General features: G+C 42.8%; 1 protein-coding gene across 4 annotated transcripts in view; it reads right to left on the minus strand.

The window, feature by feature from the left end:
- ADAM22 (ADAM metallopeptidase domain 22) overlaps positions 1-17,258 on the minus strand; it is a 730,321-nt gene that overhangs the window by 439,843 nt on the left and 273,220 nt on the right. For all 4 annotated transcript variants that reach the window (XM_029588789.1, XM_029588790.1, XM_029588788.1 and 1 more), the window contains exon 5: positions 5,530-5,612. In XM_029588789.1, coding sequence (XP_029444649.1) covers positions 5,530-5,612 — 83 coding nt within the window. The remainder of the gene's footprint in view (positions 1-5,529; positions 5,613-17,258) is intronic.

Consider the following 17,258-nt stretch of genomic DNA (forward strand, 5'->3'; position numbering starts at 1 on the left):
TGCCTGGTGTAAAGGGGGCAGACCTCACTCATCACACAGATAGGATTTTAGATAGTGTGGGGGAGGAACCAACAATCTTGGTGATGTGGGTACCAGTGACACAGGAAAGTGCAGGAGGGAGGTTCTGGAAGTCAAATTTAGGCTCTTAGGTAGAAAGCTGAAATCCAGAACCTCCAGGGTAGCTTTCTCTGAAATGCTTCCTATTCCATGTGCAGGACCCCAGAGGCAGGCAGAGCTTCAGAGTCTCAATGCATGGATGAGATGAAAGTGCAGGGAAGAGGGTTTTAGGTTTGTTAGGTATTGGCCTACATTTTGTGGAAGGGGGGCCTTCCCACTTCCCCAAAATGTAGCTCCACCTTAACCATATAGAATTAGCCAGCTGGTGCTAACATTTAAAAAGTAGATAGCACAGCTTCTAAACTAGAGGAAGGGGAAAAGCAAATAAGTCACTCAGAAGTGCATGCTTCGGTATGACGTATCTTGGAAGGCTACTAATAGAACAAGAAACTTAGGGTATCCCTATAGAGAGGTTCCAATAAATGCTGAAGTGGCCCAAGTATCTTTAAGTAAGCAGCAGACAGAGCAGAAAGATTCCAGATTACCCCTGTTAACTGATAAGCAAGTTGTTAATACAAACAAAAAACATACTTTGAAATGTCTTTATACAAATGCTAGAAGTCTAAAAAATAAGATGGGAGAGTTAGTGTATACCCCTAGGCCTCTAGGCACCATGGCGGTTGCAGCGTTGAGCCGGTCCGGGAACGCCCAAGGACAAGTGGCAAGAAAACGCCGCGGCAGCCAATCTTCCTGCGGACGGAGAGGGAGGCGCCAGAGAGATAAGGAGGGCGGAGAGAGGGCGTCGGGCACCGACGGACACAACAGCAGGTGGTATGAGGCAGGCTGGACGGACGAGGCAAATACAGGATCAGGAACGCAGGACAAGCAGCAATTCAATCTACAGAGGATGCAGGCAACCCGTTGCTGAGGCAGAGAGTGAGAGTCCTGGAAGGCCCATATAGGGTTGGGAGGCTGATTTCATCAGTGGGCATTGTGGGCACTTTTCCGCAGCAGGCCCTTTAAGAGTGGCCGAGTCCAGCATGCGCGCACCTAGAGGCGCAAAGGGAGAAAGCAGGATTGGTGGCATCCTGCCGTGAAAGGTTCAGATAGTGGTGTCCTGCCGCATCGCTGGTTGATGGCATTTGGCGAGTTCAGCGGCTTGCGGGTTTGCCCTGCGAGCCGCAAAATGTAACAAAACAAATTATATCAAAATGATAGGATGGATGAAATTGGTGGAGAGGTGGCACTACATATTAATGAGGACATTGAGTCAAACAGGATAACAGTCCTGCAGGCAGGCAGGCCTGGATTTGCCAATAGGCACACTAAGTCTGTGTCTACGGTGACAAACTTCTGGGGGGCAGCAGGCCAGCTGAAAATGTATTGCCTCCCAGTTCTGCTGAATCTCACTTGGCAGACTGGCCTATTTCCTGCTCCAAACCCTCCCCTTCCAGTGCAGAGAACAAGAAGGATGGGATGAGGCTGGAAAAGGCATAGCAAAGAAAAACTGCTCTTCTCCCTATTCCATTCCTTTCTGTCCTGTCCTGTGCAGGAAACAGGAGGAGGGAGGTGAGGTCAACACACAGGAGAAAGTCAAGAAAAGTCACTCTGCTCCTCTTCTCCTGGATTTAAGAGGAGGAGGTGAGCCTGGAGCACAATGAGCAGAACAAAGAAGGCTGTACCTTAGATGTTCTGCTCTGTTGTCTCTTGTCAGTAGAGGGAGTAGGGAGAGAGGGAGAAAAGGACGGGGGTGGGGGGAGGGCTACAACACCAACAATGCCTAGGGGAGGCAAAATTCTAAATCTGTCACTGTCTGCAGGAAACAAAATGCAAAGTTGAATCTTTCTGCATAGAAATTCCAGGTGAAAAGGGGAATAAAATAGCAGTGGGGGGTGTATTACCATTCACTTGAATAGAATGAACGGATACACAATGAAATGCTAAAAGAAATTAGGGAAACTAACAAAATCAGCAGCACAGTAATAATGGTTGATTTCAATTACCCCAGTATTGACTGGGTGAATGTCACATCAGGACAAGCTAGACAGGTAAAGTTCCTAGAATAAATAAATGACTGCTTCATGGAGCAGCTGGTACAAGAACCAACAAGAGGGAAACTATTTTAGACCTAGTCCTTAGTGGAACACAGGATTTGGTGTGAGAGGTAAAAGTGTTGGCATCACTTGGAAATAGTGATCACAACATGATCAAATTTGTCTTAATAATTGGAGAGAGGACCCTAAAGAAATCTACTTTAATAGCATTTAACTTTCAAAAGGGTTACTATGATAAAATGAGGAAAATGGTTAGGAAAAACTGAAAGGCACAGCTGCAAAGGTTAAGAATTTACATCAGCATGGATCTTGTTTAAAAAATACCATCTTGGAAGCCCAGATCAAATGTATTCCATGCATTAGAAAAGGTAGAAGGAAGTCTAAACGGCTAACGGCATGGTTAAAAGGTGAGAGGAGAAAGGCTATGATAGCTAGAAGTGGTAAAAGAGGCACATAGGGATGACAAGGCCATAGCAGAGAGACTAAATGAATTCTTTGCTTCAGTCTTCACTGAGGAAAATGTAAGAGAGATACTCATGCCACAAATTATATTCAAAGGTAATGATTCAGAGGAAATAAAACAAATCTCAATGCTTGGAAGAAGTAATAGGGCACTGGAAGAAGAGAGCTTGCCAGTGTCACTGACTCCAGCTCTCCTGCCACATTCTGCCTGAGCTATCAGAATTTTAAGCCCAGGCGGAGGAGGACTGGGGAGCAGCTGGGTCAGCGGGGGACTGGGAAGTGTGACGACACACCTGCGTGTTCTTGGCGACACACCGCTGTATTAGAGGGTTTCAATATAAATTTGTGAGGAGGGCATATATTTCTCAAACCCAAGCATTTAAAGCAGGATTCTCTGACACCGATTTCTGTGTACGTTGTGGAAAAGACATAGGCTCATTTTCTCATGCTTTTTGGACTTGCTCGAATATTCAGAATTTTGGTCTCAGATATCCAGTTATCTCTCAAGAATTGTAGAATACGTCATTCCAAAATCTCTGGAGGTCTTCATTTTGGGTACTTCCCCCCACTGTTTTTTTAAGAAACATGGAGATAGTATGTTTGTGAGAAAAGCATGTATCATTGGCAAGAGAGCCATTCTTTTGAAGTGGAGGAGTGAGTCTGGGCCTTTCTTTTGATAGTGGTAAAATTTGTTACACAAAATGATACAAATGGAATATATGGATTCTCAATATACTTTTAAGCGATGGAACATTTTCTTGGCAACTTGGGGAGAATATGTCCAAAAGTTAGCTCCTAGAGCAAGAAGTTTGATTCTTAACAGTGGCATTTTAACCAGCTTCTGAAATGATGATTATTTTTAAGTTGTCTGTGCAAGTACTCTTTTATTCTATGTTAATTTTCTTCTTGGGTGAGCTTTATCTGGGAAGGGGGATAAGGTAGGGGTGGAAAATCTTTGTGAGTTGTATTTGCCTTCAAGGTACTTAAGAAACACCGTGCCTGGAGGAGATGTTGTAAATGTTCCTTTTGCACTGAATAAAAATTGTTGAAACTAAAAAGTCATGGGATGGAACAGTGTCTTATTGTGGATCGGGAATTGGTTAAAAGAAAGAAAATAGAGAGTAGGATTAAAAAGTAAATTTTCTCAATGGAGAAAGGTGAATAGTGGCGTGCCCCAGGGACTACTGCTTTTTAGGGATGTGAATTGTTTTTTGACGATTTAAAAAAATCGTCAGATATTTTTTAAATCGTCAAAAATCGTTAGAGTGCGCGATTTATTTATTTATTTATTTAAAAACTTTTCTATACCGTCGCTAAGTTATATACCATCGCAACGGTTTACAAATAGGCACATAGACTAAGGTAAGTAAATTTAGGATATCATACATTCTAACAGGTCCCAATAAAGTTCGGTTAAAATTTCATAAATAAAATCATTATTTGAGTAATGTTGGTCAAGTCCAGGTATATTATTGAGTTACTATCGCTTTGAAATATTACTTCTTAAATGTAGGATTGAGTGAATTCATTCTCATCTGCATTACCCTGTACTTTCATTCTCTACCCTCCACACTCTTTAGTGAAGGCTTTTTTAAAGAGCCATGTTTTTAGATTTTTCTTAAAAGTTTTGAGATTATTCTGTAATATGAGTTCGGGGGGCATCGTGTTCCATAGTATGGGCCCAGCCAATGATAAAGCCCTTTCTCTCACTTGGGTTAATTTTGCTGACTTTACTGAAGGGATTGTTAGTAGTGCTTTGTTTGCTGAGCGGAGGTTTCTTTGTGGAACATGTACTTGTAAGGCTTTGTTTAGCCAGTCTGCTTCTTTATCATATATTAGTTTGTGTATGGTGCATAAGGCTTTGTATTTTATCCTGTATTCGATGGGTAACCAATGTAAGTCTGCTAGAGTTTCGGTTATATGGTCCCTCCTCTTTTTTCCCGTTAGTACTCTGGCTGCAGTATTTTGAAGTATCAACACTCCCGGTATCAGGGATAGGGCACTGCGTGCAGGAAGATCACAACACCCCTGGTATCAGGGATAGGGCACTGCGTGCAGGAAGATCACAACACTCCCGGTATCAGGGATAGGGCACTGTGTGCAGGAAGATCACAACACTGCCTGTATCAGGGATAGGGCACATGTTCTAGTCACATTGACTGATCAGTGTTCACATTACTTTTTTTGTCAAGCTACCAACCGTTTCCACCCATCCCCCATATATTAAACCATCACCTCAGTGGGAACCTTGGTAACATCAATAAATAAGAGGGCAGCCAACCAATAGGAATACATATTCATTCCTAACTGACTTAACTGTCTTTAACTTGACCGGAAAAGTGTCAAATTGTATCATTTTCTGTTAGTGCGCACTAACTTCCGATTTTTTTTCACGATAAATCGGTAGAATTCCTATTGTATTGAGTCCCTTACCGATTAATGACGATTTAAAGATTATCTGACGATAATTTAAATCGTTAAAAAAACGATTCACATCCCTAATCTATATATCCTTTGGTATCCTGCCAGGTATTTGTGCACTGGATTGGTCAGTGTTGGAAACAGGATATTGGGCTTGATGGACCTTTGATCTGACCTAGTATGACAACTCTTATATTCTTATGTTTGTTAAAAATTATAAATTAAGAAAAGCCATATTCAACTAATGGCTAGAAAGAGAAAGTGAGGGAGACAATGAGTCTTAGCATGTAGAGACTCCTCCTTACAATTTGAAAGGGCAGCATCTTCAGGGTCTACAAGGGCACAAGTGTTCTGTGACCAAGTAATGCATTCCCTTCCTTCAAAAGTCTCCAGCTCTCCCTCTTTCTGTAACACACACACATACAACACTTTACAAAAAAAAGCTCCATGTTTGTAATTTAATATAGCTATTTGACTTTATTTCTCATTTTCTGAAATTATGCAAATGCCAAGAGAGAAAATAGCCAACACTCACTGAAGTCCATGGCATGTTGACAGAGCCACAAAAGACTCAAAGTTTCCTCGGATATGTCCCTGGTAATAGCAGTGTTCTCCGCCCTGAAATAGAAAATGAAGAAAACAATACCAGTATATGTTCCAATGCATTATGTATTGTACACATTTTAAATGAGGAATTTTAGTATGTCTGAATTTGCAAATGTCCTGACACAACTCAATATGTGTTATAGACAAAGGCAAAAAATGTACCTAAGATCAGGCCCTGCTAAATGCAGTAGTAACATATATATATTGCTAGATGCTAAGGACAAAAATCAGAAATATCCACATATTTCTTTCTTTCTTTCTTTCTTTAGAATATTTAAAGTCTGCCTATAATAAAGTCATCCTAAGCAGATAACAATCAGCATAAAACATGAAAACTAAAATGTCACATAACAATTAGAAAGTTCTCTCAGATAGGAAAAGTTTCTCTAAATAAAGATGCCTTAAGCATCTTATGAAAAGTTTTCAAATCATGAAGGGAATACAATTCATCTGATAAATTGTTCCAAAGTCTAATCCCAATAATGGATAGTGCTCGATTTTGTGTCTCGTGTAGCCGAGCTTCTTGACCGTAGATACCTCTATGAGAGTGATGGTGAACTCCAGTCCTCGAGTGCCACAGACAGGCCAGGTTTTCAAGATATCTACAATGAATATGCATGAGAAAGATTTGCATGTACTGCCTCCACTATATGCAGATCTATCTCATGCATATTCATTATGGATATCCTGAAAACGTGTCCTGTTTGTGGCACTCAAGGACTGAAGTTCACCATCACTGTTCTAGGAAATGCTAACTGAAGGACAGACAATGGGGCCGATGCAATAAATATGCACAGAAAGCGGGCGCTGAACAGTCAGCACCCACTTTCTTAATATGCCCCAGGCTGCCCCAAAGGGGGCCCCATGCAATATTTAAATTAGGGGGTTGCATTAGTAAGGACGTGCTAGGGTTGCTTGCGTACCCCTAGCGCCTCCTTGCTAACGAGATCGTGATCGACGTTGGCGGTCCGCCGGTTAGGAAAACCGATGCCGAGATTATCGGCGTTGCTTTTTCCTAAACGCCGCACAGCCAGGGGGTTCAGGAAACGGACGCTTGTCATTCGAGGGTCTGTTTCCTGCACCCGACTGCCAGTGGGTTTGGGGGTTTTTTCTATTTTTTTAAAATTTATTTAATTTTGGTTTTCCTCCTACTGAATATCGCAACGATATTAAGTAGGAGGCAGTACAGAAAAGCAGTTTTTTCTGCTTTTCTGCTCTGGTTTAAGGATCGCTCAGCAATTAACGCCTGCTCATTAGTGCCTATTCAACCCGCACTCGGCTGAGCACACTGTATTGCATCGGCCCCAATATGATTTGATTAACTAGAGCATTTACTTCTATCCACAACCAGCGAGTTCACAGCTTGATGCATCCCTACAGCTAGTCTTCAGATAAGAATATTGTTTACCTGCTGGCTTTCCCCACAGAACTGTATATCTGAGCTTCAGTCATTCCCATCTGATTGCAGTCCGGTGGCCTATGAATAATATATCTCTGAACATTGCTCTTCCTTTAAACAGTTCTATTTTACATAGCTGGGTTAATATTGTTTATAAAACTTTAGGAGGTCAATATTCAAAGCCATTTAGACAGATAACTTGCAAGTTATCTGTCTAAATGGAAAGTTTTGAAATATTGAGTGAGTCATTTATCTGTTTAGATTTTAACCAGATAAGTCATTATATGGTTAAAATCTAACCGGATAAAAAAATAGGCATTCCAGGGGCTTATTGGGGAGAAGTTGTCCAGCTAACTCAGCCAATTTTTAACAATAATCAGATAAGTTGGCTGGATAACTTTAGACCTGATTCGGAGCAGTCCAAAAGTTTTCTGGTCTTATATGGCCAGATAATTAGCTATTTAGCCAGGGCTTGTGGCCTGATTTCTCACCCACTCCCCACATGTTTATATATGTCCCTGCTGGGCTGTGTACCTCCACTCCCAAACCCCCCCCCCCTAAATTAAAGAAAACTGTTGCATTTGGAGGTCGGGCCCCCCACACCTTCACTGTTTTCAAATTATAGCTTAATCCTGCTTCCTCCCTGGACCCTCCCACCCACCCAAAGTCCCAAGTATCAGGGGCACACCCCTCTGCACCTCCCCAACTACCAGATACCCCATCCCACCCATTCTTCCCCCCTCCCCCCATACAAAAAAAAAATGTTTCCAGGAGCCGGGTATAAACTCACCTGTGTCTGACAGAAGCTGGAAGCGCATACGCCCTGCAGTTTACTTCCAGTGCTGGAAGCATAAATTGTGGGTATACTTCCACCTCTGCTTCTGTCAGAAGTAGTGCTGAAGCCCAAGGAGTGGGTGAGTTTAAACCTGGCCACCAGCAGGGTTTTTTTTTGTCAGGATTTGCAGGACTGGACTTGGGATACACCACCCAAGGAGTGGCACAGGACGCTAGGTCAGGATATGGGCTGGTCTTCCACCAAGCCAGCCCTCTCCCCTAAGGGTTGAGCCCTTGAGATCTAGGGGCCAGGAGGGCTTGGCTGTGACAACAATAGATCATTGTGAGTACAGGTAAGGACAGGAGCTGGAACTGCATCAGAATGCAGGCAAGGACTGCAGCTTGAACTGGTGCAATGCAGGACCGGATCCAGGAATGGACACAAGATAAGGACTGGGGCTGGACACAGACAGAGACAGGGCAAAGGCAGGACTGGACAGGGACAGGACACAAAGAACAAGGAACACTGAACACAGAGGCCCGAAGGCACACTAAGCAGGAAAGGCCTAGATAGGCCACTAAGCAAGATAAGGCCTAGGTAGACCACAGAGCAAGGCAAGAGGTAAGAAGGCCCTTAGGCCACAAGGCAAGGCAAGGCAAGGAGCAAGACGTCCCGGAGGCCACAAGGCAAAGCAAGGAGAGAGAAGACCCCGAGGTCATGAGGCAAGGAAAGGAGTGGCCAGGACGAGGAGCCAAAGGTGACTCTATACAAAGTCATCTTTGGTTTGGCAAGGCAGGGTTATGTAGGGCTGGGGCTTGGGTGTGGTGCAGGCAAGGAAGAAGAGCTTAGCAAGGCTGGAGACAAGACTCACTGAGGATTCCTGGTGGAGAGGAGGCTGCCACACAGACTGAGTCAGATGATGTGTGAAGAAACAGCTTAGGTGGTAAGAGCAGAGCTCACTGGAGGCCTCTACAGATGGGAAGGCATCATAGTCATGGTGCAATGAGGCTACTCAGCAGACAAAATTGTAACATATTTGGTATCAGTGGGGTAGGATGTAAGATCCAGGGGGTTTGGATAAATTTAGGCAAGTGTATTCTGTAGTACATTTATCTGCTGGTTATCTATGACAAGTTGTCCAGCTATCTTTAGCCAGAAAGCTTCACTGGCTTACTGAATATTACCCCCATTAATGTCTGCTGCATGACCCCATTAGGTATATTATTTATAAACCAGTATTGTTTGATTTCCATCTTTTCTTTGGTATACAGAGCAGTTAATCAACTTTGCTGACAAAATTAATTTTGCAGGGACTTTCCACAGTCAAGGACAGAATGTGTCAAAAGCAATTCACAGTCTAAATATAAGCAAATGGTCTAAAATAATTTTTAAAATGTGTATATATATATATAAATTAAAGAAAACTGTTGCATTTTGAGGTCAGGCCTTCCACACTCCCACATCTTCACTGTTTTGAATTATAGCTTAATCCTACTTCCTGAACCCTCCCACCCAAAGTCCCAATTTTCAGGGGTACATCTCTTTACACCTCCCCAACTACCAGATCCCCCATCCCCCCCAATACCAAAAAAACTTTTCAGGGAACAGGGTATAAACTCACCCATGTTTATATTTATTATGCACAATGGAAAACCCAACATTGGCTATCCCAATGAATACTGGCATGCATATGTGTACGTATATGTCTATTTAATTACTTTTAATTGTATTACTTATTTTTAGCAGAGTATAAAGTCTACAAAGTGCCATCACCTATCCATTTAATCACAATGCCAATGCACCCCTAACACTAATCTACCATGGTGCCTCAGCTGCTTTTCAAGTTGTACCACATATAGGGAATAAGATCTGACTGACCTATAGAATGGCTCCTTTTCCCAATCACCTCTTCCCCATGGAAGGACCATGCGCAGTTACAGGCTATGAATGTTGTATAGGGAGGATAATCATCAAAGCCATTGACATTATGTAAATAAAATAGCGATTTAAGGGTTAAATCAGCCATCTGAAAAACATCCCTCCCTCGATGTGACAAATTATTCATGCTGCTCCACAACCATAACGCACGTATTTTTAGCTGCATTCAGAGGAGCTGTTCCCAGTAGAGATGTGCATTCGTTTTTGCTGAATTGGAAAATTGCAACGAAATTGTCCAATTCGGCATGTTTCAGGGAGCCCGAAAAAAATCAGGATTTTCCCATTTTTTCGCAAAAATTCGTTTTTCCGATTAGTGCGCACTAACGGGAGTCAGTGCGCGCTAACTCCCCGTTAGTGCGCGCTAACTCCCGTTAGCGCGCGCTAACAAAAACTAACAAAAAGTAACAAAATCTAATGGTTTTTGTTAGCGCGCGCTAACGGGGAGTTAGCGCGCACTAACGGGGAGTTAGCGCGCACTAACTAAAAATCGATTTTTCGCGAAAAAAAAAGACCCGAACCGAAAAAAACCGACATTTTCCATGGCGGCCGAAAAACGAAGAACGACACGAACACAAAAAACGCACATCTCTAGTTCCCAGGGGCATGACTTTGTTTTGGTGGTTTTTTTTTGGGGGGGGGGAGGGGGTATTTTGGTTACAAGATGAAAATAATGCTTAGACATTACATTTTCAAATCTATGTGTATTATTTTCAGTGGCAAAAGTACCCACAGAAGCAGCAGGTGCCAATGTCCATGGGTATTTTGCACCCACAGCAAGTTTCAGAGCAGAAGGATGCGTGCACTTTCATTTTGAAAGCTGGGGGCAAGGTTCATGGTCAAATTATAATAATTATTAATGTCCGTGGACTCTGTTTGAAAATTGTCCCCAGAAAAATAGGGCCTACATGCTGAGAGCAAATTATCCACTACTTTGTTTCCTGTCTGTGACAGGGTAGATGTAGTCTGCATTGAGAAAGTTCAAACTTTTACTTGCAGGAGAGCGTGACTGAATAGTAGGGCAGCAAACAGAACTGAAGGTGACCTCAGTAAGGTTGACTGTGAGCCTAACAGCTACTCTTGAGTAACTCATAGGTATCAGGCATTTAGAGAACCAGACAAGCAGCAGTGTGTGTGGAATCGGTTGCTATTTACCTGGGAGAAGTAAATGGTTTCCTGAATTTCTACAAGGATTGCAAACAGGTCTGTTATGATCACTGCTGTGGGACAGACGATGGCATACTTAATATTGCTTTAATAGTTATCCTTCATGATAGTAACTCTACAATGTAAGGGATAAAGTCTTTCCATTGTTCTTTTTTATAGCCCCACTGAGATTTCGCCACAGACTGAGACCCAGATCTTAAAAGCTTTTTTTTTGTCCTTTCATAAAGTTTGCCAGATAACATCTACTGACTACATAAAGCTAGTACTTACAGTCACTCAATCAGCTGGCTTGCCCACGCCCCTTATTTATTTATTTAAAAACGTATTAGTCTGCTGATCCTCCAGTCTCAGTGGATCACAACAAATATACATCTTCAACAATAACACAATCCACTAAAACCATCTAAATCACATCAAAACTGAGCATTAACCCATCTCCCTTCACTATATAGTTCACAGCTTCTCAAACCTATCCTGGTGTCCCCATAGTCATTTGGGTTCTCAGGCCATCCGCAAGGAATATGCAGGAAATAAATGTACATGTATGTACGCAAACTTATTTCCTGCATATTCCTCAAAGATAGCTAGAAAATCCATCTGGCTGTGGGGTCAACAGGACAGGCTTGGAAAACCCTGCCATAGTTAATAAGTTTATTTATTATCACGCGTGGTGATCAAGAGGGCAGGCAGAGTCTCTAATATCAGCACTAAATTTAGACAACCAAGATACAACAATGCACGAGTCCCCTCCCCACCCTCTTCCTCCTCCTTTAGTGGAATGATCTATTGAAAAATTATTACAATAGATACAATAGTTAACTAAATATTTAAAGCACTGGACTATCTAGAACCAAAATAGTCAGCTACTATAGTACAATGCATGTCATTACTTTATACGCTCTTTATATGAATGTCTGATTCTGAATTCTAATGAGGAAATATGCTGCATCTACTAATCATAAGACTGGAAGACCCTGCATATAAAATGTGTGCTCAGCCTTGGGTTAGAGATTATGCAGGCACAGGCTAGCTCATTTGTCGACATTCTCTGCCATCTGGTCAGGGAGCTATACTTCCATGGCCTGGGAAAGAAAGCTCCTGAATGCTTTCTAAGTCCAGATGAAAGGTGTTCCATCTGAGCAGCAGCTGATTAAGGACGTTGAAGAAGTCTACAGTCAGTACCAGCAAATAAATATTAACAATCCCTTCTAAAGATGCCATGCTGCACATCTGAATTACTCTGCATATTTGAATTGCAAACATGCAGGTGATTTTTAAGGGCTCCTGCACAGTAATTGTATCAACAAACATGAAATAAGAAATCCAGCAACAGCTTTTGGCCTAATCAGACTTAGCCGGCTAAGGTAGTCAACTAACTCTGAATATTGGAGTTAGCCAGTTAACTTAGCCGACTAGATCAAATCCCAGTTATGCCCCTGAAATGCCCCTAACTTAGCTGGCTAAATTCTAGCCGGCTAACTTATTAGTGAACTACCACAGTCGTCAGTCCCCATCAGCTTATCCTGGTGTGATAAGAAGTAATAGATGGAGAACTCTCAGACATCTGTTGCCCCTAACTTAGCTGGCTAAGGTAGGGGCATTCCAGGGGCATAACTGGGAGTTGACCTAGCCAGCTAAGTTAACTGGCTAACTCCAATATTCAGGGTTAGTTGACTACCTTAGCCAGCTAAGCCTGGTTAGCCAAATACTGCCCTAAAGTTAACAGGCTAACTTTAAAATAGCCGGCTCTATTCATTTGTGTGATTGCATTATTGAATATACCACCTAGATGCACTAAGCTGCTATGTTTTTTCACAGGAGGAGTCCCACTATCGCAGAGGGGTGTCGCTGCGATATTGGGGTTCATCCTCTGAAAAAACATCACAGCTCCATGGCACTTTGTTTTGTCTTTTGGCCAACCTCAAGAGACCGCCATCGCCCTGAAGAACCAATCATAGAAAAATCTTGCCACCAAAAAAGGTGAAATTGAGCAGAGGTCAGAGCTGACCCCCAGTTCAATTTGTGGCTGCCTCTTAAAGCGGTCCTGACACCCAAAAGTTTAAAAATAAAATCTGTTTTGCGGCGATAAATGCATTCCCTCTGCCTCCCTTTTCCTAAATTCTCCCACCCCCCACCCCAATGTAGCAACCAACTGGTTGGGAGTATAATGCCCCGGCCCCAATTTTATTTAAAAAAATCTCTGGGGCTCAGTGGGACAACCCACCCACAAACTTTCAAAAATTAGTAGGCGTTCCAGTGATGTATCAACTTGACCGTGCCCCATCATGTGACTGGGGGAAATGTACAGGGATTGCACCTTGGTCATGTGGCCAGATCCAGTCCCTGGACCTTGCCACAGTTGGCACTGTTTTGAAAAATGGCACCAACTGGACCCGGAGCTAGGGACACCTCGGGCCCCATTTTGGAAACATTACTAATTTTTGAAGGTTTGGGGGGGGGGGAGGGTTACGGAGTGCTTGGGGGTGAGTGGGGGTCTCACTGAACCCCAATACATTTTTAAAATACATTTGGGGAGATGGGGAGGGGGAGGAGGAAGATTATACCCCTAATATGCTTGTTGCTACAATGGGATGATGGGATGGGAATACAGGATGCTCTATTTTCAATGGAAAAGGAGGGAGGGGATATTTTTTTTATTGATAACAGGGTTGGGGGGACTGTCGCTGCAAGACCAAATTAAATTTATTTTTTAATTTTTTAGTATAGGAGGCCAACTCTAGTGGTGGCCCTGGGATGGATGTGGCACTTTTGTTTAGGATTTGAATGGCCCTTTAAATATAATGTGGGAGCCTCAGGACCCACGTTAGGCTCCTGGGACTCTAACGTTACATTTAACATTTCCCCAGGAGGTATTATTTTATTGTGGCTGACTATTTTCTCGGTCAGCCCCGATAAAACATTTAAATAACATTGACTAGAAATGACCTGCTTTGCATGCATATGCATTATTCATGCATGCAGATTGTATGCAAAGCAGCTCATTGTAATATGGGAGGGAAGCTGGGCAGGGCCATGAAAATATCGTATATATATCGCACAATATCACCGCAATAAACAGCATATATCATGCGATATATGCTGCTTAATGCATTTTATTTATTTATTTATTTAAAGCTTTTCTATACCGGCATTCATGATACAATCATATCATGCCAGTTTACAAATAACAGGGGCGTGCAATACCTTTGTTCTTGTTCTATGTATTTTTAGAGCACTACCGCAGCTTGATGTATCTCTATTAGCCAGAAAAATTTATCTGGCTAACTTTGTTATCCAGACAGTGAACTAATATGGACCTCTATATTTCTAGATTTAAATGGACAAGTCTGTTCTTTTTCAGCCTTCAGGGAAGGGCAATTAAAAATCTAAATAAAAATAAATAATACTGTGACTGATAGTAAGGAATTAGAATAAAACAATGATAGGGAAGATGTCATAAATAAAACATCATTCTAGTCTTCTCATCTATACATTAGAAATGCAGTTTAAAAGAACAAGTTCTGGCTACAGCAGCTGTACTTAATTTTTCGCATTCTCCATTCCATTTTAGGGCAAGTCATTGCTGGTTTCAATGTCTGCATACTTTACACAGGGGTTGTATTTTATTGCTCACAGAACCGTCTGGACTCTGGTAAAAATCTGCAAAACTCAATACTAAGGATGAAAATAAATATCGGATTTGCTACATGGAAATAGGGACATTCTCACGTATATTATATGTTGAAACCCTCCACCCCACCCCATACACACAGGCCTGCACTAGATATCCCTAGCTCAGGCTTAGGTTAGGGAGTGAGGAGGGAACATATCATTTCTAACCAGTACTAACTCCAAAGATACTGGGAGTGGTATGTCCTGTGTGCATAACCGCGGGTGGATGCATAAACTGGTGTGGCAATTTTTAGTTGGATTTTGAGAAAGGAGGAGCGCTCAGATTCTGAGTTCCCCAGTCTGCCAATCTAGGCTCCACAATCAGATACAATATAAGGACATTTAGGATGGGGTATGGAGAAGGATTAAGGATATACTAAATATCCAGTGTGAGCTTTCATTTCAAATTATTATTTGGTACAAAAAAAAGAGTTGAATAAGTACTGGTTTCAAATTTGTGAGCGCCAACTGCCAAGGCTTTTAAAATCTGTATAAAATGGAATGACATCTTACAGTCACACACCTCATGCTTGGATCAGAAAGGTTTGAGCCTTCTGACTACGTGTTCCTAAGAACATTTATAGGGACATTTAAATATTAATGGGGAAATAGGTATGTAGGAGGATGTGATTGACTGGCGAAGGTGGGAGCTACAAAGAGAAGAACATCCTTCCCAGGCAATCACATCTATTCAGTTTAGAAATGTGGGCATATAAATTATCCCAAGTGGGCAAAACCTACATCTAAATTAAGCTCTTGCTGAGGAGACACAGTGTTCTTTTTTACTAAAGCATAGTACATGGCCATGGGTATCACTTACATCATTAAATTCATTTTCACAGCTGGCAAGAGGCATGTATTTTCCATAGAAAACCATAAGTGGCCCGTTCATTAACTTGGTTTGATTCTATTCAGCAGCTATTTACACCAAGAAATTGTATAGATTAACATCACATTGGTTATCTCCTTCTCACTCATCCCCACATTTTAGCATCCAAGCAAGCCTTAAAATCTGCTCATAAAATATTAACCAAGAAGCTAAAAAAGAGATTGATTTAAAAGATAAACGCTTAAATGTTGAAATGTAGCATTGTTAAAATATTTTAGAGCAGTGATTCCCAACCCTGTCCTTAAGGCTCACCAAGCCCACCTGATTTTCAGGATATCTGCAATGAACATGCACAAGAGATTCTGAAAACCAGACTTGCTGGCTAGGCCTCATGGGCTGGGTTGGGGACTACAGTTTTAAAGGCAAGGGCTTACTAGCCAGCAGGATGGACCAGAGGCTGGCATAATATCCCTTAAAGAAGAAAGATGTGTTTCCTGCATTGCCAACTGAACTTTATAGTAAAGTAAAAGTTGCTTAACTGTAACAGTTGTCAATGAGAGCAGAACGTACATTCTCACATGTAGGAGATGTCATCCAACAGAGCCTGGCCAGTGAAAATTACTCCAAGGTGTTGCGTTTATGGACTCTTGGCCTGAGGCAAGATTGGTGCAACCTGCAGGGAGGATCCCTGCAGGTTCCCACCATCAGCAGGCGGACCCAGACGAAGCAGAGACCCAGCTGGAGCTTCACCAACACCAGCCTTCATTCCCCTCGAGATGAGCCTTTGGGTGCCTGGGCCGGCAGGTATTAGGTGGGGGTCTCTGCAGATGGCTGAGGTCAAGGTCCTTGGATGGAAGGGTCTTAGGTAGGCAGAGGTCATGCATATCCAAGAGCAGGCAGAGGTCAGTGGGAGGCAGCGATCAAGCGAATCCAGGATCAGGCAATGGTCGGTGGCAGACAGCAGTTAAGTATATCCAGGAACAAGATGAGGTCAATCCAGTTATCCGTCCAAGGAGAGAAGGGGTGGATAGGCAGGGTAGGCAAGCAAGGAGAAGAACAAGAGGACCATGAGGAATGAGGCAAAGACAGGAGACACGACACCGGAACTGGAAACAAGCTGAAGATAAGATGCTAGAACTGAAGACAAGTTGAATACAAGATACTGTAGTGGATGATAAGCTGAAGATAAGACGTTGGAGCAACTCGCACTACTAAAAGTAGAGGACCTGTGATCCCTTCTAAATTGTGGTGAGATGGGTTGGGCAGGCGGCAAAATGGTGGCATGAGCCAGATGCGTTTGGAAGCGCTCTCCCTACTCCTCTGTTTTCTTCAAGGATGTTGCCTAAAAGAAAAGGGAAGGTTCACGTTTAACCCCCACGACACCTCCTTCCCTACTGGGCAGCGCTTAATAACTTCAAATGCATCTGGAATGGCAATATTTGAAGGGGTATTCGGCCCTGCAGCGATTACTGGTGAAGGGAGCATCTGAACCACTAGGGGATGTCACCTTAAGCCCCCTGGATCTTTGCCCTCTGCTGGCTCCAGCCCTGTGGCGCAGAGCGGTGACGTCATTGCTGCAACCATGAAAGGTGGGGGCCAGAGTGGAGGACTGTCACTGCTGTCTCCACTCTCTCCCTGCTCACCGGAAGCTCCTGGATTTTTGGATTTCACTGTCTCTGTTCCTGCTTCTACACCAATGGAGATTCTGGGAGACCGTGGAGGAGCTGCGGCAGTGCCGGTGTGAACCATTCCAGAAGCAGACTCATCTCCTTCTGGATATGCGGGTGAGTTTTTTCATCTCCCACCCAAACCAGCAGCAGTTATGCTAGAGGCATTATGGGACCTAGTAGCGGGATTTGGTTGTTCTCTGAGAGATCATCA

Source organism: Rhinatrema bivittatum, chromosome 2 (genome assembly GCF_901001135.1).
Source record: "Rhinatrema bivittatum chromosome 2, aRhiBiv1.1, whole genome shotgun sequence".
Taxonomy (NCBI): Eukaryota; Metazoa; Chordata; class Amphibia; order Gymnophiona; family Rhinatrematidae; genus Rhinatrema; species Rhinatrema bivittatum.